Below are 27,768 nucleotides of genomic sequence, written 5' to 3' on the forward strand. Positions count from 1 at the left end.
AAAAAAATTCCTTACTAGACTTATTATACTTAATACTCACTTAAAAAGTCCAGAAAAGGTACATATTTTAGGATGTAAGATGCCAAAATAGTTGGAAAAGTAGGATTTAACTACTAATAGAAAAAAACTGACATGTTTACAGTTTCTTAAAATAAGGATAATGTCCCAGTTAAAAAAATATTTAAAAAAAAGTATTCTTTAATTACTCCCTTATTCCAAAGGGAAATTTCTTTAATTCATTACAAGCAATTTATGCACCACTTTGGGTTTATGTCTGCGATTAAGGTGTATCTAGTTTAAATAAACCCTTTAAAGACTTTTTTTAAAACCTAAAATAAACAAAATGACATACTTAGTTTTGATTTATTTTAAGTGTAGAGTTCCAGCAATATTCTAGTATATAATGCCCCCTTAAATAATAAAATATCCCATTTCTTGTCTTTAATAGATCAGCATCTGTACTGCAAAAATAAAAATTGTATGTATGCAGAAAAAAAGCGTTTTACAGCTGAAATATTGACGCATAAAGGTCAAAACTAATGGACAGCCTACTATTAAAGTTATATCTCAGTCATGTATTTCAAAAATACACGCTAATTCATCAGTAAATTTAGTTTACTAAAATCTTAAACAGACTTTAGCTTGTAGCCAACGAGCCAAACTAAAGCAAATGTAGCCTCACTAAAATGAAGAATGGTGGATTTACCTATGTCAGGATTAAGTAAAGCAACCCTAAAACTGTAAATAAATATATTTCACTACTTTCTATATGTCGAAGATCGATATAAATCGCAAAATAATCTGTTATGGACATTGTTAGCTTGTTTATTTATTAATGGCGCGACTTAGCAAGGACGCTAATAAACAGTTCGTCACAACCTATTTTGGTTTAACTTATATCACCTTAATGTTAAGTCTGTGATGGTTAGAATCAAACTTACATTATGATAGTGTATAACTTTGTTTTCCTGACCGGCGAAGTTTTACAGAGTGTAGTAAATACGTTTTTATCAGAATTTATCAAGGTTTGCTAACGTAAGCAATGAACTACAACCGTGAGGTACGCATGCGCTGTTGAGCATTCCGTTTTCGAACGCTGGCGAGCGCTCAGATCACGCGCATGCGCTGCTCAGGGTTTGTTCAAGAAGCGGTCTTATCGAAATACTTCATATTTTAACACAATTCCCTTGTGAAAACAGTATGTTTTACTTTTTTTTAGTACCGTGTTGATAAAAACACGATAGCAAAGCAAGACAAGTATTTTATATAACATATTTCAGCATTAAGCTGATTCAATGTGCTTCACATAAGAAAAAAAGGCGTATTAAAAATGTAAACAAAACACATGAAGGATAAAATAATAATAAAATGGCAAAAACAGATGCTTATAACACAGTAAGACTCATTCTAAAATGCACAATTAAACAGATATTTAAATAATTTGTTAAAATATTCAATACAAAGAGACTGTTAAAGGTGAGTTTTTATGTAAAGTACTTCAGAAAGCAGACCTTTAAGAAAAATATGCAGAGAAAAGAAGTTAACAGCGTCATTTAGGATATATTTACCAGACTGTTGTCTGTAAGGAAAGACAGGACAGAGACTTTGAGAAAGCATCTTAACTTCAGCTAAATACAGGGTTTTTCACTTTATTGAATAATGCTTTTTTTGCCACAGAGTGGCGCCATTCCCTACATCATCAGAACTTGATGCAGAGCTGCAACAGGCTGCAGCTTTTGCCCTTTTTTATTTGCAGAATATCAGAAATAAAATGACCAAATCCAGATATAGATACTTTTACCAGAGTGGAGGTTTTTCTGTCCAGCATCTATCAAGCTGGAGGAGCTGGTACAGCGTGTCTTCTCTTTGTGCTGGTAAATCTTGTGCATGCCCCATGAGACATCTAAAGTTAACAAACTCTTGAAGGTCAGTCTACATGTGGGTTTTGCAAGTTTCTCACAGAGATGACAGATAGAATATAAATCTTTCTTGACGTTTGAGCACTGACAAAGCTGCAGTTTCAGGCTTAGACGTCATCTGTGACATTTCCATGTGTGTGTTTCCAAGTTTGGCACTACTACTACTACTACACAAACTTTTCACACAGAGGTGACAACCTGTAAAATATTCACACTGACGGGAAACTAAGAGCTGAGCACAGTGAGTCACAGGCGCAGAGAACCTAAACTACTGCAAGGATATCTTGGAAAAAAAGAAAAACAGAACAAAACAAAAAGACTGTGAAGGGAATCTGCATGTGACACCTTTGAATTTAAAATAAAGTGGAATAAAATAAGATTCCTTGACGTCTTCAGCTTAGATCTGTAGCTAGTTTCAGGTGGAGAAGATAAGCCTGACACTCTTGATTTCTTGGCTTTAGACTGACTCTGTCTTCATGAAATCTGACCTGGTCTTTTATCACAGTGACCCATTTCTGAACAGCTTAATTGACTTTTATTTTCTCACCCCCTGGATGTGTTTTTTTTTTTTGCTGCTGTTTGTGACACGTGCACACAGATTCTCAGATAATGACACTAAAACACGAGACCTACAAACACAAAAGCCTGTCACCTGATGCCTCTGAAAGGAGGTGTTTCAGTTTCTGCCCTCTTGGTGCAGAATTGAGGGTTTCTTTGTTTCCTCTCAACAATTATATTCCTCCAGTATCAGTCCCAGTTTCTGTTTAAAATACCACAGATACCTTATTTAAAACACATTTCTTTATTGACACTGTACATGTGCTTTGGTTGAGATTATTCCTTCAGCAAAACAACATCCAGATACAGTAGATACCACTGCATGATCAAACATTTCTAACAAAAAAAAGTACAGTTTAGGAAATTATCACTACCCTGCAAAATAATCCCAATAATCCTTTCTTTAAAATATAAGTATGCAACCAATTGCAGCTCAAGTAATCTAATGTAGCCAGTTGCAAGTAATTGTGGCCAGTTACAGCCAGTAACAGCCAGTTACAACCAGTTGTGGCAAGTAAGAGCCAGTTGCAGGCAGTGGCAGCCAGTTGCAGCTAGTTAAAACCAGATGCAGGCAGATACAACTAGTGGCAGCCAGTTACAGCAAGTTACAGCCAGTTGAAGCCAGTTGAAGCCAGTTACAGGCCGTTGAAGCCAGTTACAGGAAGCTGCAGCAAGTGGTAGCTAGTTTCAGCCAGTTGTAGCCAGTGCTAGCAAGTTGCAGCCAGTTGCATGCAATTGTAGCCAGTTGCAGCCAGTGGTAGCCAGCTGCAGCCAGTGGTAGCCAGCTGCAGGCAGTTGTAGCCAGTGGTAGCCAGTGGTAGCCAGCTGCAGCCAGTGGTAGCCAGCTGCAGGCAGTTGTAGCCAGTGGTAGCCAGTCAAAGCTATTTGTAGCCAGTTACAGACAGTTGCAGCCAGTTACAGGCAGTTGCAGCCAGTTACAGGCAGTTACAGCCAGTTGTAGCCAGCCGCAACCAGTTGTAGCCAGTGGTAGCCGTTAAAGCCAGTGGCAGCCAGTAACAGCAAGTTACAGCCAGTTGAAGCCAGTTACAGGCCGTTGAAGCCAGTTACAGGAAGCTGCAGCAAGTGGTAGCTAGTTTCAGCCAGTTGTAGCCAGTTTAAGCTTGTTCCAGACAGTTACAGCCAGTTGCAGCCAGCTGCAGCCAGTTACAGCTAGTTGTAGCCAGTTTCAGCCAGTTTAAGCAAGTTGCAGCCAGTTGCATGCAATTGTAGCCAGTTGCAGCCAGTGGTAGCCAGCTGCAGCCAGTGGTAGCCAGCTGCAGGCAGTTGTAGCCAGCGGTAGCCAGTCAAAGCTATTTGTAGCCAGTTACAGACAGTTGCAGCCAGTTACAGGCAGTTGCAGCCAGTTGTAGCCAGCTGCAATCAGTTGTAGCCAGTGGTAGCCGTTAAAGCCAGTGGTAGCTAGTTTCAGCCAGTTGCAGCCAGTTTAAGCTTGTTCCAGACAGTTACAGCCAGTTGTAGCCAGTTTCAGCCAGTTTAAGCCAGTTACAGCCAGTTACAGCCACTTGTTGCCATTTACAGCTAGTTACAGACAGTTGCAGACTAGTGTGGTCAGTTTAGCCAGTTGTTTCATATTTACAATTACAGTTAACACATTGCATCGACACCCAACAGTTGAAAACCATTTGGACAAAAACTTATTTTCAAAGGGTCCTGAATCAGGTCAAGCCCCCCCCGTCATGGGAGGTAAATACGGCCCTTAATCTGGATTAACAAAGTCTTGAGGGTTAAATTTAAGCTGAGTTTTTTTTGTCCACACTGTGAAAAGTTGTATCATACTTTAAAAACCTTTCAGAGAAAATGTTCCTATAGAACTGTATCACTTTACTAAAATATAAAAAATCAGTTTAACACCATTAGTGTTATATTTTTGGCAAGTGTAAAAACATCTTATAAAACTACATTCAAAAACTAGTTCTGTGCTGATATCTGATCTGAAACACAGCTGGCACTTTTATCTTAGATAGGTCACTCTTTGGCTCATTTCTTGCGCTCCTCGATCTGCTCCACCTCACTGGACTCGTCCACCACCTTCCCGTTGATCATGGTCTGGGTGACCACTTTGACAATCTTCCTGGTTCTTACTTCTGGGTCTTCTGCAACATGAAGTTAGAACAGGCTCGGTCAAAAAAGAGACTGAATGAGACAGGAAAATATAAAACCTCTGACTTACTTTTAGGAGGTGGAGGTATTTCTTTCACCCTGTGGGAGAGAAGAGTATCACTTATCAGTTTGTTCTCCTGAAGCTGCAAAAAGTAATCCTAGCAATTGCAGAGGTTTGATAGAGTTCAGCAAAATTTCGATTAAGATATGATTTTTTGCACTGCTGAACATAAAATTAAAAAAACAGAAATTTACGTTTCCTCGCCCTCCAGCAGCCTCCTGTATGTGGCGATCTCCATCTCCAGGCTCTGTTTGATGCGCAGCAGCTGTTCGTACTCGGTCTTGTTGCGTTGCATGTCCAAACGCAGCTGAGACAGCTCGTCCTCCAGTTGGGTCAGTGTGGCCTGAAGACGATCCATCTCCACTGAGTACTTGTGTCCTGTTTCTCCCAGGTTACCCTCCAAGACGCTGACCTGTGAATGGGATGCACGCGTATGGATCAGAGAAGAATTATTTATTCGTGCATTATTTACATTTTTTTTTTTAGACATTTTGGGCACAAGTGTTAATTTTCAACTATTACAAATCTCTCATCCTTGTACAATAAAGCTTTAAAAATAATGGACACTAATGGCCAGTCTGTCATACCTGTTTCCCCTCCACTGTTAGGGTTTCATCCCTTTCTGGCCCTCTTAGTGCTATAACAGTTGATACTATGTATTATTTCCTCTGCTGAGTCACATGACCAGCTGCACGGAACTGTGTGTGACATCATCACAGAACTCCTAATCAATGTGTGACATCATCACGGAACTGCTGCAGCAGAGGGAGGATTCAAATTCACAAATGTTTAGAAACAACTCGTCATATAGGCCAGAATATTGACCTACTCTGTGTAAAAAAATGTGCCATTTTTGTAGGAAATTTTGTCAGGAATCCATACACGTCATTTTTAAAGCTGTAAAAGTTTTACTTTTTTGTCCAGAGGCCCAAATGCGGCAGCCTGCACAATGTGGAGGCTCCAACGTATTGATTCTAATGGAGGGAGCTGAGAGGGCTTCTGTGGGGTTCATTGACTGTGAGGGCTCGCCATTCGAAAACTGGTTGCTTCTATAAGAACTTTTGTAAAGCAGGGTCTAGTCTGTCATGTGAGCGAATTTCAAGCTGATACCATTTATGGTTTCCGAGGAGATTAATTTTGCAGAAGGGGTGTAAATGTGGCAAAATCTTATTTTGAAGGCAAATTTCCGGCTTCCTGTGTGAGATAGGGAAGTGGTGCCCCTACGTTTTTTGTGCGTCTCAATGAGACAAACATTCTGGCGTTGGTTTTATCTCTCTACGATATTCCTACTGGCTGCTAGAGCCGTTTTAGTGTGCCTAGGTGGCGCTAGAGAGCAAATTATGGGATGATGGGGGTCAAGTTTGGTGTCATATTGAATTTTTGGTGATCACAAGATGTGTGCCAATTTTGGTAAGTTTTTGAGCACATTTAGGGGGTCAAATTAGAGCTGAAAGATCGGATGGTATAATAAAGAAATGGACAAAAAACAATAATGCTATAAACTCTCTGTGCAGCACATTCATGCTTTGTTGTGAACTATGTTAACTGCATCATTCCTATCAAATAAATTCAAATTCAAAAGGTTTTTACCCATCTGTGAACCACATTATTTTGATCTTGTTACAAATGATTTAATGATAGAAAACCTTTTTCAATATTTCTTAAATAGACAAAACTGAACAGCCAGAGGAGAAAAACCCAACAAGATATTCGCTGCGCAAATGAGGATCTTTGTCTTTAGATAAATGAGATGTGACATATGATCCAGGGATGAATTTCTATTTGATCTGCTCGTATAACTGCAGCTGGGAAATAGCGTAACATCTTTTAAAAGCTCAGTGAACCACACAATCAACAGAAAGCTGCAAAGCTCAAATGTCCCTCTTATAGTTTGAACCCCTAAATGTTGCTTTGTGCAGTTTGTTTACCTGTTGAGTTCATCCATTCACAACTCCTTACAAACCCCACAGAGACACTACACACTGTCAACACAATAATATCTCAGCATTCAACGCTGTGTGCTCACTGTAAAGCAAACATCAATGAGCTATTACCCGCTACGAGCACAGCGTCCACGTGCTGTTTGATCTGTATGAAACGGAAATACAAAACACTCCCTGTGCGGCTCCGTGTCTTGTCACTCTGATTGATTATTGGAGCGGAGAGAAATTGCTGTGTACACTGTGACAGCGGTGGCTCTTTGTTGACAAAGTGAAAGCAGCTGTTAGCTCTAGAAAGGTCTGACATGTGAGCTGTAAAGACACAGAGGAGAGAAACAGGTGATTACAGATCTGTACCTGCTTCCTCAGACTGTCCAGCTCCACCTCCAGAGCCTGCAGGAAGCGTCTCCTCTCGCTGAGCTCACCTTGGGCACAGCGCAGAGCCTCGTTACTCTCTTTGACCTCAGACTGCACCGCCTCCAGCTGCAAACACGCAAGAAAACAACATTTAGTTTAATAAAGCAAAAGGTGGACCAGACTTCAACAAACCTGGGTGCAGGGTCTGACCTTCTTGAGGTACCAGGCCTCAGCTTCCTCCTTGTTCTTACGAGCGATTCCCTCGTACTGGACCCTGAGCTCCGCCATGATGGCCCCCAGATCTGGACCCTGAGCAGCATCCACCTCCACGTTCACCTGCTCGTTGACCAGACGGGCTTTCAGGGAGTTCATTTCCTGTGTTAGTACAAAGAGATCAGAAGTTAAGAAAACATTTAAAGCTACAAAATCGTATCCCCTTATCCACAGAAACAACTGCTGTTGACTCAATCCTCTCACTGAACCCATTTCGAAAAAGACTTATCTCAGTGCTGTATAGCATGCTGACAGACTTACAGCAGGAATCTACTGACATACTTAAAAGATCATGGGAGGAAGACCTGGGCTCGTCTATTTCTGAAGATACTTGGAGCTCTATACTCAAGCGTGTTAACACAACTTCTCTCTGTGCTCGCCACTGCCTAATCCAGTTCAAAGTGGTTCACAGAGCTCACATTTCTAAAGCTAAACTGTCTCGTTTCTACCCCGACATTGACCCGCACTGTGAAAAATGTAAGATTGCTGAAGCATCACTTGTACATATGTACTGGCAATGCCCTAGTCTCTGTAAATTTTCAACAGAGGTATTTCACACATTGTCCAAGATTATCAACGTTACATTGAATCCCAACCCTCTTGTTGCAATATTTGGGGTCACTGGAGGAGCAGTACAGATGTCAGCACAAAAACAACGGACCCTGGCCTTTGCTTCCCTTTTAGCCAGGTGTGTAGTGCTCCTTAGATGGAGAGACGCTACCCCTCCTACACATGCACAATGGTTGGCAGAAGTTATGTCTTGCTTAAAGATAGAGAAAATAAGATTCTCCCTTCAACATTCAACTTCACAGTTTTCTGACATTTGGGGACCCTTTCTGAACTCTGTACACCTAAATCCATGAACCAGAAGCAGCTTGACTATCTCTCTCTTTTTTTTTTCTCAGATATATAACTAGTTCTCAAATAGGACTGGGAAATTTATTATGTATCATTAATGGCAGTGACAGGGTAGGGATTGCTTTATTATGGTTATTTGTTCTACGATGTTTGTTTTTTTTGTTTTTTTGTTAGTTTTGTTAACTTGTTTGTTTTAATTTACCTAAAAAGTAAAATGGTAATATGGCCCGTTATTGAAGGTCCATGCCTCACTTATTTACTGTGTGCAGTTGATAAAACTCTTTTCTTTTCCCTCTCTCTCCCTTTTTCTCTCTTCTTTTAATACACATTTTTCACCTTTCTTTATGTCGATGTAACTGCTAACTGCACTTTGTGTTTATTCATACAATTTTTTTGTAAACTCTGTTTGTACCTCAATAAAAAGATTTTGACAAAAAAAAGCTACAAAATCGAAGAGGTAGAGTCTTGGTCACTTTCAGATTTTAGTATTTACCTATGATAAAGAGAAAACATATCAAACTAAAATCAAACTTCGTTACCAGTTTACAGTGGCATGCAGAAACTTTTTGAAGGGCAGGGGTAACAAGAAAAAAAGGACACGAAAGAGGGCGCTAAGTCCTTCATTCGACAGCACTTAGGTGTGCGTTTTGGCTCCTGGGAGAACACTTTAGCAAGTGTTTTTTAAAAATTGGGTCATGAGGATTTAACTGCAAGTTTAAGTCCTTGCAGGTGGCATGCTTTAATGTGTGCTCTGTATCATAAAGCTGCACAGTTTGCGTTCATTTAAAGAGATAAACTGAGTTTGCTGCATTAGACAAATGGTGCTTTTCCACCAGAAGGTACAGGAACTTTTAGTTCCTAGTTAAACACTCCTAGATACTAAATGGTTCCTGTGGCACAATGTTTGCATTTCAAACACGGGCCAAAGACTGGGTTATGCAAAACAGGCTAGTGATGTTTGCAGTGTAAAAAACTGAAATCCAATAAAGTGTTTTTGTCTTATTTTAAATAAAAATTGTCTAGTTATACTTAATATGAGCAACATTCAACTGATCAGTCCAGAAAAATGTCTTATTTCAAGTTATTTAAAGACAAAATGAAGTCTGAATTGCTTGAAATAAGTACAATTTTGCCAAAAAATTGCTCAAAACTAGACTAATGTCGTAATAAAAGTAACTTTTTTCTTGTTTCATTGGCAGATTTTTCTTTTTTTTTGTTACAAGCAATTCAGACGTCTTTTTATTGTGGTGAATGTGGCTCAGATTAGTCTAAAAATACATTTTCTACTGAAAATAAGACAAAAAAACGCTCAATAAGATTTCAATTTCTTGCAGTGTGGAGAAAGAGTTTTCAGATTTCAGACTACTTTATTTGGGGCAATTGCATTTCAGTTTCATCCTTTCCAGAAACACACAATGATGGTGACATATACATGGGGAGGCAGGGATGGGAGAATAAAATAGAGGATAAAAAGAATAAAAGATCCACTATCAGGCTCAAAGAAGACCATTGGTTAGGAGGTAATAAACTAATTCCATCACAGCTGGGGGTCAGCTTACCGTTAGCGTTTCTCCTGCCCACACTTTCCATCCTCTTTTGTTTTCCCTGCAGTGTTTACAGACTTGGTGATGTTTGTCTTTTTTTATTGTCGTAATGTAAACCCGGGAACAAATCTAGGCCGCCTCATTAGACAACATAAACTTACATCAGTGCACCCTCAGTAAAAACACTGATCCTGTTTGTTTCATGGAGCTCTGTTTGTGTCACTTATTCCTCCTCTTAAATGTTCACCGCCTCAGCCTGTGCCAGAAAAAGCTTCAGATGAAAACAGTCTGCAGGGAGCGTAGGGAGCGCAGGGCTCAGTCTACATCCTGGACACACCTCACTGTCTAAACACACACAATACCTGAGACTGAGCTCCTTTTATTGGACGTGCACAATGAGTGTTGTCTCGGAGCACCATGGTGACAAAGAAAGAAGGCGTGTTTGTGACTTTATATCATCATGTTTCAGATACTGGATACTGTAAAACTTGTGTTGCTGATAGAATGATCACACTGGGATGTGATTAGTCATATCCCGGTGAAAGAAAAAGGCCTTCATGAAGCTCAGAGAGCCCACTGTGCTTAAAAGACTCCATATGTTTAAACAAGACTCCACTTGACAACTTGCAAAGCGATTATCTTGACGAGCAAACACTCGTCGATCACGTCTGATGTGACCTTCACCGCGGCGGAGATCTCACCTCGTCGTGATTCTTCTTGAGGAAGTAGAGCTCCTCCTTCAGGCTGTCCAGGTCTCCTCGCAGGGTGGCGATGATCTGATCGTGGTCGGACTTGGCTCTCCTCAGAGCCTGGCAGTCCCTCTCCACTGACTGACACAAGGTGGCCTCGGCCTCCCACCTGCAGGACGGAAACCAGTCAGATTAAATACCTGGTTTAGATCATTTTTGCAGATTTAACACAAGAGGTTAAAGATTAGTTTAGTCCAGAATTTAGGCGCCAAGTTCTCAAATATTTCATCAAAATAAACCCAAGAAAGATGGTAAAAGTAACAGACTGGGTAGACGCTCTGAAAAAAAAAAAAGCTCATAGATCATAACTTAAAGAGGGGGTACTTTTTTTAGTCCTTTATTTTGCCCCTCCTGTGCTCCTGCAGTAGTTTTGCATTATTTTAAACCTCAAAAAAAAAGAAAAATCTTATTATCTTTGTCACTATCATTATTTATGTATTTATTTTTTGTTTATTAATTTATTTATTATTTTCTGTTTATTATGTTTTATATCATGAATATTATTAATATTATTACTCTAATGTTTAATGTAACTGGTACTATTATCAATGTAATCATTGTTATTATTAATAATAACAATAATAATAACAAAATAATAATAATAATAATAATAATAAATTATTATTGTTATTATTATTATCTTTTTATTTTCATCTAAAATATATAATGTAGTATGTAGCCATTGTTGTTATTGTAACCATAACTATCTGTGCAATCAACACTTTGTTCCCAATTTGTATGTTTGTCAATGTCACTGTCTTGTCTTGTTGCACAATAAAAAAAAAATCTGGAAAATAATTAAATTTAAAACAAAACAAAACAAAAAAACAAAAAAGAGTTTAAAAAAAGGGAAAGTTTTTTTTCACACCAGTGTTTTTTTAAACCCTTTTCTCAGCCTCTGACTGAAACACATCTTTTTGGTCGCTGTCTCTTTAAGGCTCCGTGTTCCACAAACCTCCTTCACTCTGATTGGCCAGGCCTCTATAGAGGCGGAGCTATGCCCACAAAAAGCAATCTTAACAATCTTAAGCTGTGTTGAATTGAGAAAGTTTGTCTGAAAAGATTGTGTTTACATCATTAGCTGTTACTGTCTGAACTCTAGCGCCACATAGTGCCCATCCTGTTGCCAAGCAACTGCTAACTCCCTGACATTGCTGGCGTCACGTAAACAATACAATCAGCAACAGCTGATTGTCCAAAACAATGTTAAAGTTATACGAGTTTAATTTTATAACTATGTACAGCTTGTTACTGAAACTAAATACTGTCCTCTGGCCGTATGTTTGCATTTTGTTTCAACTGGCACAGAGGGAATTATGGGATATGTCTGGACAGGAAGGATGCCCCTGTTGGATGCACACATGTGAAAAGTAGCGATCCTGCACAGATCTGCATGTAAGGCCTCCAAGCACCCTGCTGTTAATTCCATTAATCACCGTCGTATGATGTCCGACTCCCTCACACCGACCTCAGGACAAACCGTCAGCGTGCTGTGAAAAACACCAGCACCGTGCTCGCCGATGGCCCCGTTTCTTCGACTCACATGAGTCCCTGAGCAGCGTGGGAACCAGGCTCTTATTTCACAGCCTGACATAAAGGTCATTTATTCACACAGCCCTGCAGTCTGGCGCTCCCATGTGAACACCCACAGGCCGGGAGAGAGAAAGAAACCTCTGTGTGACACTCACTTGACCCTGAAGTCGTCGGCCGCCAGCTTGGCGTTATCGATCTCCAGCATGATGCGGGCGTTCTCCAGCGTCTTCTTCCTCACCTGAGCAGGGAGCAGGATGGGAAGTTAAAACAGGATTAGGAAGACCAGAAACAGTCCATGGTTACATCGTTAGAGCTGCTGTTTTATAATCAAGCACGCTGTGTAGACTTTTACAGAAACACTTCATCCTGGAAATCTAAATCTAAAACTTTCCGCAACTTCTGACTGACTTAAAGCAAAATTTCAGGTTTGGTAAATTTTTTTATCTTACATAGTCTTAGACTGACTTCTAAGTTAACAGTGTTCTCAAAAACAAATGTTGTTAAGCAGGAAGTGTTTCCTACAAGGGTATTTTGCAAAACGCACAGGTAGTGTTGTGAGATTTTCAGACACTTTTGCAAAATTCTACCTTAAACCAATGCCAAAAAACATTTTGGGGGACCCCTGGAAACTTTTGGAGGATCCCAAGTGACTTTTCCAAATTCCTAAGAAACTTGAGTGAGATCTGAAAAATCCTTACATGACTTTGAGAAATCATAACAAGATACTGTGATACTTCCGTGACATCATGAGAAAATTGTGGGAGATCCTGGGATACTTGTGAGAGATCACTACAAATTTTTGTGAGCTACTGAGAAAAACTCGCAAAATCCAGATATATTTTATTTATCCAGTAACATTGTTGGGAACCCTAGAAACTTTAGCATTATTCCAAGACACTCTTGCAAGATCTAGAGTTTTTTTTTTTTTTTGCAAGAATCAAATACTAAGAACCAGGTTTTGTATAAATCAGAAAAACATTTCGCTGGATCTGTTAAAACTTTTGCATAACCTAAACTCTTTGCAAGAAACAGACTCTTGCAAGATCTAAATACGTTTTTTTTGCAAAACCCAAGGTCAATTTGGTGACACCTAGAAAATCTGCATGATGATGAGTGACTTTTGTCAAATCCTTAGAAACAGCAAGATCCCATAAGTGCAAGTTACAAGGACATTTTTGCAAGACCTCAGGAATTTAAGCAAGATCTAGATTTTCCTCACAAACTAAAGAACACTTTGGGAGATCCTTTTCTGAAATCTTTGTAGGACATTGGTAAAGCTCTAAAAAATACAAAGACAATTTTGCAAGATATTAATTTATTCAGCAAATCCCAAGAAAATTTTTGGGGGTCCCAAGTGACTTTTCTAAAATCCTAATAAAACTTTAGCAAGATCTAAAAAATCCTTTCAGAACTCCGACATGGCAAGAAACTGAGATACTGCTGTGAGATCATGAGTAAATTGTGCAAGATTCTGATACCTTTGGCCAATCCTGGAATACTTTTGAGAGAGCCCCAAAATCTTTTGCAAGATACTGAGAATAATTTGCAAGATCCTCAGATTTTTCGTAAGATCCTGAGACCCTATTGCAAAATTTTTGTATTTTTACTTATCCAGTAACATTTTTGAAAACCCTAGAAACTTTAGCGTTATTTCAAGATGCTCTTGCAAGATCCAATGAAAGCCTCGCAGGATCCTAATGTCATGTATAAAACTGAAAAGCATTTTGGGGGCTCCTTTAAAACTTTTGCATGACCTGAGAAAATTTTTGAAGATGATGAGAACCCTTAGCAAAGTACGGACATACTGTTGCAAGATTTTGAGACACTTTTGCAAGATCTAAAAAAATGTTTTGCAACTCCCAAGATCATTTTGGGAGATTCTTAGAAAATCTGCATGATGATGAGTGACTTTTGTCAAACCTCAAGAAACAGCAAGATCTCATAAAACTTTTGCAAGATACAAGGATATTTTGGCAAGACCTCTGGGAATTTTTCCTCACAAACTGAAGAACACTTTGGGAGATCCCTTGAAACCCTACCAAGGGATTCTGAAATCTTTGCAGGGCATTGGGAAAGCTCTACAAGATACAAAGGCACTTTTGCAAGATCTTGATATATTTTGCAGATCCCAAGAAAATTTTGTGAGATCCCTGGAAACTTTTGGGGGGTCTTAAGTGACTTTGCTAAAGTCCTAAGAAACTTTAGCAAGGTCTCAAAAATTCTCTGACATGGCAAGATACTGAGATACTTCAGTGAGATCATGAGAAAATTGTGCAAGATCCTAATACCTTTGGCAAGATTATGGGATACCTTTGAGAGATCTCTAAAAACTTTTGCTTAATACCAGGAAAAATTCGCAAGATCCAGAGATACTTTTGAAAAATCTTTCTCCTTTTACTTATCCAGTAACATTTTTGAAAACTGTCAAAACTTTAGCATTATTCCAAGACACTCTTGCAAGATTCAGTGAAAGTTTTGCAAGATCTGGAGACATTTTCTTGTTGCAAGATCTAGAACCAAGAACCAGGTCTTGTATAAATCTGAAGAATATTTTGCAAGATCCCTTGAAACTTTCGCATGACCTGAACTCTTTGCAAAAAAACAGACTGTTGCAAGATCTTAATAAGTATTTTGCAAATGTCGAGATCATTTGGGGAGATAGCTAGAAAATCTGCAAGATAATGAGTGACTTTTGTCAAATCCTAGGGATCCAGGGATATTTTTTGCAAGACCTTGGGGCATTCTTGTAAGATTGTAATTTTCAGAAACTGAAGAACATTTTAGGAGATCCCTTGAAACCTTCCCCAGATATTTTTAATTCTTTGCAGGACACTGGGTAAGCTTCACAAAATACAAAGACAATTTTGCAAGATCTTAATTTAGTTTTAAAATCCCAAGAACATTATGGGAGATCCCAGGAAACTTTTGCATTTTTTTTGCGAGATACTGAAGTCTGTTCAGAACCTTGAGAGACTCTAATGGTTCAAAGATGGTTTTTACGTGTGTAAAGATGAATCCAGACACTGAGACTAAAGTCATGATTTGGGGGGGGGGTTTCACCTCAGATTTCTATGACAGAAAATTATTCACAAATGATTTTGCACGGCAAGCTGACATGGGGTCACAGCCGATCTGAGAAGACGTTCATCGACAGTTATGTTTCTGTTGATAAAAGAAAAAGAATCGGTCTGATCCAGTCTCTACTGACCTCCTGTCCGATGGCGTGTGCCTGCGCCATCATCCCCTCGATGTCGTGTCCTTTGGGCGCCCTCTCTATCATCAGCTGCTTGATCTTCAACTCCAGCTCGGCATTGGACCTCTCCAGCGAGCGCACCTTGTCCAGGTAGTTGGCCAGCCGGTCGTTCAGGCCCTGCATGGTCTCCTTATCGCTGGCGGCCATACTGAGCCCGTTGAAGGAGAGACTGGAGCCCAGCAGGTTCAGGCCGTTCCCCATGGAGACGGAGCGGGACAGAGGCAGCGTGCTGACGGAGACCTGAGGCTTGGAGCGGATGCTGCGTCCGCTGTCCCTCACGGAGACGCTGGAGAAGGACGGCTGACGGACCGAGTAGCTGCGCACGGAGAGGGTGGAGGCCATGGTGTCCTCTGTGGAGGAGTCAAAGATTTATCAGCGAGCTTAAAAAATAACCAAATAAACTTTTAAGAAACTCTGAGAAACATTAGCAAGATACCATAAACTTAAGCAAGATACTGAAGTTCCTTCGGGTATTTCTATTTTGCCACAGTCTTAGCAACTGTTGAATGATCCAGAAAATTTTGCAAGAGTCAGAGATATCTTTGCAAGACTTTGGGTATTTTGCAAGATCCTTAGAAACTTTTGCATGAAAAGTTTGTGAGATCTTGAGGTCTTTCATGAGTTCAAGACATTTTTCTGATGCCTCAAACCAATCTTTGCAAGATCCATAAAAACTTTGGTGAGACAAAGTTTAGCAAAGTCTGACAATTTGTCAAGAGGAAGGATGAATTTTCACTCATTTTCAACAAAACCTCTTCCAACAGCTCTGTGCTCTGCAGCAAATCTGTATCGTGTAGCTGTGTCCTGTCTGTGTTTTGCTTCAGCTGTTTCTCCCCTCCCTGCTTTGACATCTGAAAACTTCACCACTACTCCAGCGACTTTAAGTTGTTACAGTCCGGTAAAAACAAATCAGAAAGAATCACACTGTACTTACATCTGTCTCTGTTGTTCTGCAGGTCTTCTCTCGTGCTGCACAGACCGCTTTGGACCCTGATGGTACGACTGAGATCTTTCAGGTGAGTCTGGCTGCAGGAGGAGCTCTGCCTCGTCGTCAGGGTGGAGCCTGAGCTGTTCTGTCCAATCTCTCAGCGACAAACAGGAGGATGCAACACGACACCTCAGAGGAGAGAAAAAAAGGAGCAAATAGAGTGAACCAGTCTGAGTCTGAACTTTAATGACAGCCTGAAGTCTGCAGAGTGAAAGGTTTGCAAACAAAAGCTGGAAGCAGAGACTCGTCATTAAACTTAAGTCTATTAATAGGAGAGGTTATTATCTGAAGGAGGAGGGCGCTTTACAAGAGGGAACCGTTTATTTCAACACATTTAGACCTCAGCGTGTAAAAGTGTGTCCAAACAGACCTGAGGGGGTCTACAGAGCTTTAAAGGAAATGGCGACAATAATTAGAGTCTATCCAGAAACATTTTTGAACGATACAGAGAAACTTAAACCAGAATCTTTCACAAGCTTCTGCAAAATGGCAAAGCAGGCATAAAGAAATTATTTTCTGAGAAACTTCTGTCAGACCATGAAAAACTTTTGCAAGATCCAAAAGAATCTCTGAACTAAAAAAGACTTTGTAGTGTCTCACAAAAATATTCTATGATTGTGCAAAAAGTTGCTTCATATCTCAAAAGTTTCCCCAGAATAAAGTTTTAGGAGCCAAAATTATGTCAAAATTCGAGTTTCTCTGTAGCTTGTAGAAGTTTTTTGTATTTCAGAAACTTTCAGATGTTTCTCAGGATCTTGGGATATCACCAAATTTTGCATAACCCCCAAGAAGCTTTCATCCAAATCCTGTGAAAATGTTGCAAGTTACATAGAATTCCTTTCACAATCCAGAGATAAATCAACAAGACCATGAGGCATTTTTGCAAAATCTAAATATCTTTTAGAAATTCCCAAATCATTTTGGAAAATCCCTTGAGACCCCTATGAAACTCAGACATCTTAAAGTATGCTCACATGCAACTTTTGCAAGATACTATGAAAATGTTGCAAGATAAAGAAATTTTTGCAATACCCTCGTAACATTTTGAGAGATCTTTGAGATACCAACAGATTTTTGCAAAACTTTTTGCAAAACACTGAAAAATCCTTGCAAGATCGAGAGATACTTTTCAAAGATCCTTAGATATTTTTGCAAATTCTTAAAACAGGACAAGCAGGCACCAGGAACTTTTTTCTTAGAATCTTTTGCAAAAAGACTGAAGACTTTTGCAAGATCCAAAGGAATCATAGAACTAAAGAAAGACTTCATAGCATCTCACAAGTATCTCCGGGAACTTGCAAAAAGTTCAAAAGTTTCCTCAGAATACAAGTTTTAAGTGCCAAAATGATGTTGAGATTTCAGGATCTTGCAAAAGTTTCTCTGTAACTTGTAGAAACGTTTTGTATTGCACTGAATATTTTGTAAGATACTGAGAAATCCTCAGAGATAAATCAACAAGGCCATGAGGCATTTTTGCAAGATCCTGATATCTTTTATAAAACCCAATATTGACTTGGGAAAATTCCCTAAAAGTTTGTGAAATCTAGAAAACCTAAAGCATTACCTCATTAAACTCTTGCAAGATACTGTGAAAATGTTTCGAGCTACAGAGATACTTTTTGCAAGGTCACCACTAAAATTTTGATAGATCCCTGTGGTACCAACAGTTTTTGTTTTTGCATAACTCTTTGCAAAACACTGAGCAATCACTGAGAAATTTTAAAGATCCTTAGATATTTTTTCAAACTTTTGTGAGACCCTGAAAAACTTTTGCAAGATCAAAAAGAATTTATAAACTAATAAAGACTTTATAGTGTCTCACAGAAATGTCTCAGGGATCTTGCAAAAGTTAAAAAGTTTCTCCAGAAAAAAAGCTTTAGGGGCCAAAATAATGTTGAGATTTCAGGATCTTGCAAAAGTTTCTCTGTAGCTTTTAAAAGTTTTTTTGTACTTTATTGATTTTTTTTTTTGCAAGATACTCAGAAAGAAAAAAGAAAGAAAAGAAAAATCAATAAGACCATGTGGCATTTTTGCAAGATCCTAATACCTCTTTTAAATCCCAATATTATTTTGAAAAATACCCTAAAACTTTTGTCAAATCGAAAAAAACCTAAATCATGCTCTCTTGAAACTTTTGCAAGATACTGGGAAAATGTTGCAAGATACAGAGATATTTTTTGCAAGACCCTACTAACATTTTGAGAGATTCTTGTGATACCAACTTTTTTTTTTTTTTTTTTGCATAACTCTTTGCAAAACACTGAGAAATTCTTGCAAGATCAAGAGAAACTTTTGCAAAATCCTGATTTGTTTCTTACACATTGTGAAAAGATTTTGGGAGATCCCTTAAAAAGTTTGCATGATCCCACAAATTGTTTGTGACATATAGAGGCATTTGCAGTATCTTCACAAAATTACATGATTCCACAACTTTTTTACTTTGTCCCAAGCCAATTTTTGCAAGATCCAGAGGAATTTTGGTGGGGACTGTACAAAAACGTTAGAAAGATCTGACAAAGTTTTACTTTTTAGGCAAATTCCTACTTCAGGTCAACAGACGTAAGTGACGATTGATTAGTTTTGTAAGATCGAGGGAAATATTTGCTTGATTAAGAGAAACTAAAGTAAGATTGTGTGTAATTTTATTCTCTCATAATCTGACACATTGATCTGCGTTTGGCCTCCGATCTGCGCTGAGTGACATCAGACTTCCTCTGACCTGTTTGCTGAAACTGGGAGGGCAAACCGGTGAGTCTAACTGGGACTCTGCAGCCTCCACAGTGATCCCATTGAGCGCGCTCACAATGCGCACAATGTGAGACGCCAGCTTCACCTGAGGACAGCCTGGAGGACGAGGGGAGAGACGGGAGGACCGGGGAACAATACGGGGACAGAAAGAAAAGAAAGAGAAGACCCCTGAGAAATGGAGGGCGTGGGTCCTGCTGAACTAGAAACCTGGCAGACCGAAACAGGCACACACACACACACTCACACACACGCACACCTATTTTTTAACATGTAAAAGTGTCGCCTATCCTCAGCTCTCTCTGACTGTTAAACTGAATCTAATCCTCTCGGAGGTGGTGTAAAATTCCTCTGCTCAGCTTTATCCTCTGCTGGATCAGATCACACAGGGACACTGGCCTGGTTTAGTGACTTACATGCCTTCAACTCCACCCAACATCACACACACCTACACCTACACCTACACACACACAACTACACACAGGGTCCCTGAACAGCCAGAAAATGTCTTATTTCAAGTTATTTTAAGGCAAAAAATAACTTGAAATAAGACATTTTTCTGGACTGGTCAGGTGAACGTGGCTCATACCAAGTATAACAAGACCATTTTTACTTAAAAATAAGACTAAAACACTTAATAAGATTTCAGTTTGTTGCAGTGTGACGTCTGAAATTCTAGGATAAAAAAAGGCCTGACAACAGGGTACGACAAGTTTACTCTTTTCAAGCAATTCCAGCCTCTTTTTTGTCTTTCAAAACCTTGAAATAAGACATTTTCTGGACTTTTCAGGTGAATGTGGCTCAGATTGAGGCCAAAAGATGTTTTTTTATTAAAATGAAACAAAAATTTGCTTACATTTGGGATTTTGTAAAGTAGGTAAGCACATATTCAAAGTTGCACCATACATAAAAATGCATGGGTACACTGCCCCCTTGTGGACAAAATAACATACTACACAAAAAAGCTGAACAAGAAACACAAACAGCTGGTTATTAAAGAAACTTGTAATTTTAAGATTGAAGTATTTTATCAGAGACTGTGAAAATTATAAATAAAAGGGAAAATATAAAGAGTGCCATAAAAAACAACACGTATGAAAACAATCCAAGCTCAGAGAAAGACACTCCATCCTTTTTTGATTAAAAGCCCTGTGAGGACTTTCTCAGTGATCTTGAAATACTCCTACTTTGATACAGTTCAGGATTTTAAAAAAGTTATTCAGCGTTGAAATCAGTTATTTCCAAATTGTATTTCTTAGTTTCTGTGGTCAGGTTGAATTTCACCGTGTGAGCAGAAATCCTTTTACAACAAGTACACCATATAACACACCATATTAACATGCAAATATCAAGATATTAGAGTTGTTTTCTGTTTTTTTTTAAGGTATAACCATAGACTGTATAAAACATGGACGTAGTCTCCTGACGTCACCGGCCTTTTTCTGAAATTGAAAATGAAGCAAATTGGGAATCACAGCCCTATTGGTAGCGGCAAAGGGCTGAGCGTACAGCTATAGGGCACCTGTCAGTCACATGACCCTGAGCTGTGCCACTGATTGGGCAAGCTCACGATCCTAATATCCCCAACAAATCAAGCACAGCAGCATTGTTTCCAGGCTCTCATAAACCCTCTGTTCAGAACGCTCTGATTTAGTGGGCGTGGCCTTCATATGTAAATGAGCCACCGCTGATACCGCCCCGCTCTTCAGCGTCACTGAGAGCGGCGCCACAAGCTCCGAGTGCACAATGTTTAGAAAACAGCGAAGCTCGTTTACCGTAACATCACAGGCTAAAACAGGCTAACCGCAGCTACAGTTAGCATCCTGAAGCTAACACAGAGACAGGGGGGGCACTGAGGAAAAGCTCTTCCATCTGCTCCACAGCACACAGCATTTAAAATACTCACATTTCCAGGGTCCCAGGTTTGTTGGAGGATGGTTGGTAATGCGCCTGGATTCAGGACCAGTCTATTGGCTAGCCCTCTGTTGGACTGTCCAAAGTTGTAAAAGCAGTCGGCCGTGAAGTGACTAGCACACACATGCACAGTTTTACTGAGTGTAGCTGGAACATTTCCTTGATAAATGAACTCTAGACACTTAGTCTGTCTTCTTCTGAGATGGGAAGCTTGAGCATGGAACTATGTGGCTGTTTACAGCCAAAAACAGAGCAGTGATGGCTCTACAGCTTTGGCATTCTCCTCCCGGGGAGAGGAGTGGGTGGGGAGGGGGTTCGAGGGTATCTGCTCTGGTGGACCAATCAGATCAAACTTGCTTCTGATTGGTCAAAAAAGGGAATCGCTGACGTCGGCAAATCCCGGAAATTCCAAACAGCTTGTTTTAGGTCTGGATTTTACATTCACCAGCACTACCAAGGACAGGTTTTGTCATTAAATATCACATTTTGTGGGCTGGGAGGAAAGACAAAGACCCACAAATTTTACTAAAAGACTTACTAAAGAGATTTTTGCATAATATGGGACCTTTAAAGCTTTAGCTCTTGTGTTTGTTTAAAATTCAAACGTTATAAGTAGTTTGGGAACAGTTAACTGCTGACTTGTAGCATCACCATCTGTTCCTAACGTGCAGCAGCAGATTTTCCTCTGGAAACACTGATTCTCCTCCAGCTTCTCCCAAATCAAACTGAAGTGCGGTGATGCTTCAAAAGCTGTTGCCCTCCCCCCAAAATAAACTGAGAACCTGCCGCGGGTCCTGTGTTTATTTTTGCACCGTGCACGTTTGGCGGTATGCCCGGCTGAACTGAATCATCAGTTTCCTCCTGTCGTTCCTCCTCCAGCTCTCGTGTGCTACCGTACCGTCAGTTTACATACGGACAAAGTTTCTCTGTTTATCCTCTGAATTTGTATCGAACACTGTGTACCAGCAGTCGGAAAGACTCGGGTTGCTTTGTGTTCTTGTTTAGAAACTCGATGCTGAATTTAGCTGTGCTGAGCTTTTTCTGCTTTCAGGCCTGTGCAACATCTACATTTAAACAAACCGACCGAAGCCACAAAGTAAACCCGCTGTGACTAAAAAAAGGACATCTGACCTAAAAATGTTTGCTCCTGCGTTGTTGACCTTCTCACTGCTCTGATTCGGAGGCATCAGGCTTTAAATGATAACTTTAGACTCCTTCAGTCTGAGATGAGCTCAAACTGATGATTTTCTCCTGCGTTGCCTCAAAGCTCCTGGGAAACATGAAATTTAAATATAATGCTTGAAATGCTTCAGGAAATGTTGGAGAACTCTGAAAGAATTTGGAAACTGAAGGGGATGTTTATTGTGCTGTGAAAAGCTGAAACTTATATCAGACAACAGCTCTATGTCAGGGTTTTTATGAAGATTAAAAATAATGAATTTAAAGAGGGGGTATTCTGCTTAAAGAGGGGGTATCCTGCTTTCTCACATCTCTAATATTAATACAAAATAACAATGCTGGATGTTCAGACTGAGCATGTGCAGATTACTCAACCTCTATATATCCACATGTTGTAGAAATCCATGAATCTGTCTGTGAACAGCATCAGATTTTTCTGGATCTTTAATGACTTGTTAAAATGATGAAATCATCACATAACACATCTCCTAACGAGGTCATGGCCATAGTCCGAAAAAAAAAGAAAAAGAAAAGCCCTCATCCCGCTTAGCCTGAAGTCAGGTCACCACTAAAACTGCTCCCTCTAGTGGCTGGCTGCAGCATAGGTAAAAAAAAAACTCTGTCTCCCTATTCATTCAAAATGGGCTGTGGTCAAACTTTAAAAAATTAACATCAGAAATGTTTCTCACACCTGGTCTGGGAGGTATGCTGTGGTAAAATTATAAAACTTTAGGGCTGTGCTGTGTTCAAGTCCTCTTTTTTTTTTTTTGAAAAGTTTTATTTCAGGCGTTAAAATCAGGGTTTTATGTCATGTTTCACGATGATACTTGACAGCTGCTGTTGTGACTTTTTTTTTTTTTCAGGGCAAGAGTTGTTTCAACAGATTGAAGGAACAGGCTTCAAACACCAAAGTCTCTTCCAGGAGAGCTGTCCAATCAGAGTGAAGGGGGTTTGTTGAGTGGGAAGCCTTAAAGCTGAAATAAGGGTTTTCTAAAACAGTAGTTTTTAAAGTTGGGGCCACCTGTCAGAATATTTGAGGGAGGGCAAAAATATGATTTTCTTATTATTATTACTTTTTAATTTTAATTTAATTTTTTATTTTTATAACCATTTCTCTAGTATTTTCTTTAGTATTTTAGTGCACATGAATATAAATAAAGAGCCACAACGTTATTAGATCACGCGAAAAAACGTACAATTGTTTGTTAAGGATTACAAATCAATTAAAATTAGGGATGCACCAATATGATATATGATATATTGTTGTTATGGTCTATAACCTATATTCACAGATATCAATATTGGTGAAAAAAAAAAAAAAAAAAAAAAACATTTGAGATGATGTGTCCAGGTAGCTTAGAGAGAAAGAGCAGCGCGATCGTGAGAAAAGACGACCAAGGAGAGGATCAAAGGATGGAGCACCCGAGACAAACGTGATTAAAAAAGTATGTTTTGTCTGTTTTTTGGATCAAAAACAGGAAGAGATACCTAAAAGAAGAGAGTCCATTCTTCTTTGGTAGTTTTGGTGTTTACCGATAACATAACAGCAAATACCAATACCAATATTGATACCGATATATCGTGCATCCCTACTCAAAAGGAGGGCAGATTTAAGCAGAGTTGAGAGTTGAGTTATGTTCATGTAACGAGTAAGAATGATGATAAAAATTGGAAAAATAATAATAAATCAATCCCAGACTAAACTGTGAACCATCTTTCTTCATTAAACAGCACATATGAAGTGATCTAAGTGACAGATACTCTTATAGAAACTGTTTTTGAATTTATTAAGCGACCTCTTTCACTGAAGAAAGAAAGCCGAGATATTATCAGGCTCATCAACCATTCAGATACTTTGCATAGCAGCATCAGTTCAGTCAGATAATATCCTCAAGTAAAAAAACAGAGACACTGCCAGCATATGGCAGCTTCTGAAATAAACTCAAGGAGGAGGAGGAGGGGGGTGCTGATGAAGACGGGCCACATTGCAATCTTCCACAGAGGTTTTGTTGACTGTTGTGCAGGGGGAGAGCTCATCAGCGTGAAGGAGGTGAACGTGAATACGCAGAGACGAGGGGGCACTGCAGTGTATCTGCTCATTAGACGTCCGACGCTGTAATTCAGAGAGCCAGGGACTCTGCAATCAGGGGCCTATTCATTAGCATGGGGGGCCCGCTTTCATCTGCAACCACTTGAAGCTGCCAATCAGCGAGGCAGACGCATGACATGATGACAAAACGGGGCGGCTTAAACGCTCAGGGATGCTTGTGCATGGGGAGAGACATGCCTGAGCGCTGCCTCGTATCTGAGCGGGGCTTTAATGGGGAAGAAATGTGGGTTTGTACAGTGTAGTGCTGGCAGGTGGCCCAAACTGTGTCAGTCTGATAATCATCTCTCTGCTCAGCATGAACCCAGCTTTTGTTCTCAGATTTCACGAGGAGGAAACATCGCTTTACGGAGCGGGCTTTCTCCTCCTAAAGCGAATTGATTGGAAGTGATTGATTGGAGGAGGAAAAAAAGATTGATTCAGAAGTAAAGTTTGGGGATAATTAGCATACTCCCTGCTGCAGAGATAAACAATATGCTTCACACACTCGCGTTAAAGGTACAAACACTCTACAAACACCTGTTCCAGTCAGCGTTTGGGGCATCTTTAATTAAATCTCAGAGCGGTAAAATGAAACCATTGTGTGTTTTTATCTAAAGGAAGGCAACGCCGGGTCAGACTGTTGTGTTTTTGACTTTTCTGCTCCTCTGCAAGCAACAAGAGACACGCTGCCGTCACCTGAAACTAGAGCGTGCAAATGTGATGTCTGAATGTTTGCACCAAACTCTTTCAGCTCCAGACACAACCACGCCGAAAAAACTGAAATCTAACAAAGTTTTTATGTCTTATCTTATTTTAAGTTGTATTATCTGCCTGTGAAAAAAATGCCACCGACATATTTTTTACTGTTCACCAGCAATTCAGGTGTCATTATTGCTTATTTTAATATCTTGAAAAAAGACATTTTTCTGGACTTGTCAGGTGAATGTGTCTCAGATTGAGGCTAATAAGAGATTTTTTTGCTAGAACAAAAACATAAACACTTGCTTGGATTTCACTTTTTACAGGGAAGTTGAAGGAAATCACTTTGTAGAGGGTTAGATGAGAACACTTGAATAAGAAGAGTTGGGTCATGTTTGAAAAATGACTCTTTCAGCACCTCAGAAAGGTCACTCGCCGATCTCCGAAACCCATCGCCTATTGTCTGACGTCAATGCAGCCTCTGGGAGCAGTGCTCAGCGTTTCTGGGCTCCTGGTGCAGACAGCGGTTGGAAATAAAAGGACTTCAAGCCAAGGCTGACATTACGGTGCAGGCTGCTGTTTGCACCTAAGAGGAGAGAAGAGTTCGAGTTAAGGCAAGAGAAGATTGTTAGTTTCCCTTACATGTAGGTTTGTGATGGCAGAGACCAGTTGAGGCTAAATCTTCGTCAGGGTTCTGCAGATGGACTGGGCTGCATCACAAGTGTCCACATAAATATTTAAGTAGCTACAGTTACATATAGTATGCAGTCAGCAAATTCAAAAACAGCCTCTGTGATGTCATCCATTTGTTTGTAATACAAAGTCTTGAAGCCTATAGATTGTGAGGCCATATAACTTAACTTCAACCTCCTTCAAACCCATCAGATAAGTTTCCATTTAAGAGAGTGAGTCAACTCCAAGCAGCAACCTCCATGCTAAAAATATGAGACAATGCTCAAGTGCTAAAATCTTCAGTTCCTCAAGTGTCCACTTGAAGCTAGCTCTGGAAGTACCGGAAGTCACATACACACCAAGCTAAAAAAAAAAAAACAGTTTTTACAGCAGAAATTAGCCTACAGTCTGGTTCATCAAACATCTCCTGTCTGAATCGCTTATTTCATTAGGCTGGTGTCACTTCAAAGCCTGTGTCGCTTCCAATATGGCCGCACCAGCTGATATGCTTAGAAAAACTGATTCTGAAACAGACAGGTGACGTTGGGGAGACTACGCCCATTAATTGTACAGTCTGTGGCTGTGATGTGTCAATTTGCACAAAGTAGATCGAGTGAGACAGGAAGTCTGGCTCTGAAATCGCATTACAACATCCTGTGACTTTCAAAATAAAACAAATCATATGACAAGTTTGTCCAATAAGGTGCTCAGCTCATGTGACTGACAGGTCTGTTAGTGAGGGGGCTAAAAGCCCACCTCTTGAGTCAGCATTTCCAATATGGCCCCCGCTGTCGAGTAGCTTCATTGCTCTGTATCAGGAACACACGGGTGACGTAACCATGCACTTTGATTTCTTAGCTTTCAGACACAAAACAGTGAAAAATTTTAGAGTGGGATGGTGCACTATGGCTGAGGCAATACGCTTTTCTCCTGATTCAATTCTTTTACAATTTTTGGGGGTGCTGATTTCATTTAAATTGAGATTCTTTGATATTTCTGCTTTTTGTGATTTTTAATTTGCTTTTTAAATGCCAGACCACGTGAAAAAGTTGAATGATGATGATGATGATGTCTATAGACTAAATCAGGAGCCATACTTCCCAAAAAATGTACACCACATGCGTGTTAGTTGTAAAGATAATTCAGGGGATCTGAAATCTCAACTTTTTTCCAAACAAGCTTGTAAACAAAGACTAAAATTGAGGACTTAGGTTTGAAAAAATAAAAATACTTTTTTGCCCCCCCCCCCAAAATATCATAAGTTAATTGAAAAAAAAAAATCACAATCTCACAATAAACTGTTTTTTTTTCTCTCACCCCTAGTGGACACTTCTTAAACTCTCTGTTTGCTATTTTGGCAAAGACGGGGAAAGGGCGGGAATAGATCAAATGTTGGTTGCAACTAATGAATAGCAGAAGAAATGTGATCCAGTTCCAGTAAATGCATAGCAGCATTGTTTGATTTGAGACAAGTCTACCCTGTGAGATTTGGAAATATCTGCTTTTATGAATGGTGTGTCAGTGGTTTCTGGTGTATTCGCAGTCAGCCTCAAGCGGAGACTCAAAGAAATGCAGTTCTCAGCACTTCCGCATAGGCTTTGTATCATTTTAAAGCGGAGTTAGCAGCTTGCAAATAACTGAGGAGTGAGACATCTTTTATACTTACTATCTCTGATGAGTGTCGCACAGGAAAAGCAGCGACCAGGAAACGGCAGGTAAACAAAGCATGATAGCCACCGATACAAAACTTAACCGTCATAAAATATCCAAAAAGTCTGGGAACACTTTGGAGAAACGGGCGAAACACAGCTAAAAATGGAGCAAGATGGCGGAACCGGTACTTAGGAGCGCGCGAGCGTTCGAGGAGAAGAAGGCGGTTGACGTTCAACGTAACGGTCGAAACGTAACGGCTACAGGGTAGGTATCATATTTTTAGCCTCTCAGTTTAATAATCGCCTGATTTATGTCTAATTCCAGTCGTATAAAAACATTATTAATCTTTTTTATTATCTTTTTTCCTCCTCGACTCCTTTCTCATCCTCAACTTCGAAATGGAGCAGGTTTTTAAATAAATCACACGTAGCAGCTCGTTTAACTGACAGGAGATAGGATTTAGGTAATAGGAAATAGAAACTGTCAAATTATTGAGCAATATAATGTTTATTTCTGTTTTTAAAAAAATCCTAACATGTAACTATTCATATATTTCCTTGTAAGATTTGCTCTAAGGGTGAAATTCATGTCTTCTTGCTTTGCTTTTGAAACCAGTACATGGGTGTGGTCCACTCACAGATTAACCACAGTGGTCAGAAAAAC

The 27,768-nt window shown here is 39.7% G+C and overlaps 1 protein-coding gene across 1 annotated transcript; it reads right to left on the reverse strand.

Moving 5' to 3' along the window:
• Positions 1–3,896: 3,896 nt before the first annotated feature.
• Positions 3,897–27,309, reverse strand: krt1-c5 (keratin, type 1, gene c5). Its single transcript, XM_074670036.1, has 11 exons — positions 27,119–27,309; positions 25,199–25,366; positions 16,101–16,283; positions 15,122–15,516; positions 12,069–12,151; positions 10,333–10,489; positions 7,167–7,331; positions 6,957–7,082; positions 4,854–5,071; positions 4,669–4,697; positions 3,897–4,591 (listed from the first exon to the last, which is right to left on the reverse strand). The coding sequence occupies exons 4-11, from the start codon at positions 15,506–15,508 to the stop codon at positions 4,476–4,478; spliced, it is 1,281 nt and encodes a 426-aa protein (XP_074526137.1). The 5' UTR covers positions 15,509–15,516; positions 16,101–16,283; positions 25,199–25,366; positions 27,119–27,309; the 3' UTR covers positions 3,897–4,475.
• Positions 27,310–27,768: the final 459 nt, after the last annotated feature.

The sequence above is a fragment of the Halichoeres trimaculatus genome, unplaced genomic scaffold (genome assembly GCF_033239565.1).
Source record: "Halichoeres trimaculatus isolate MK-OKI-2021-1 unplaced genomic scaffold, fHalTri1.1 fHalTri1_scaffold_5, whole genome shotgun sequence".
NCBI classification, from domain to species: domain Eukaryota; kingdom Metazoa; phylum Chordata; class Actinopteri; order Labriformes; family Labridae; genus Halichoeres; species Halichoeres trimaculatus.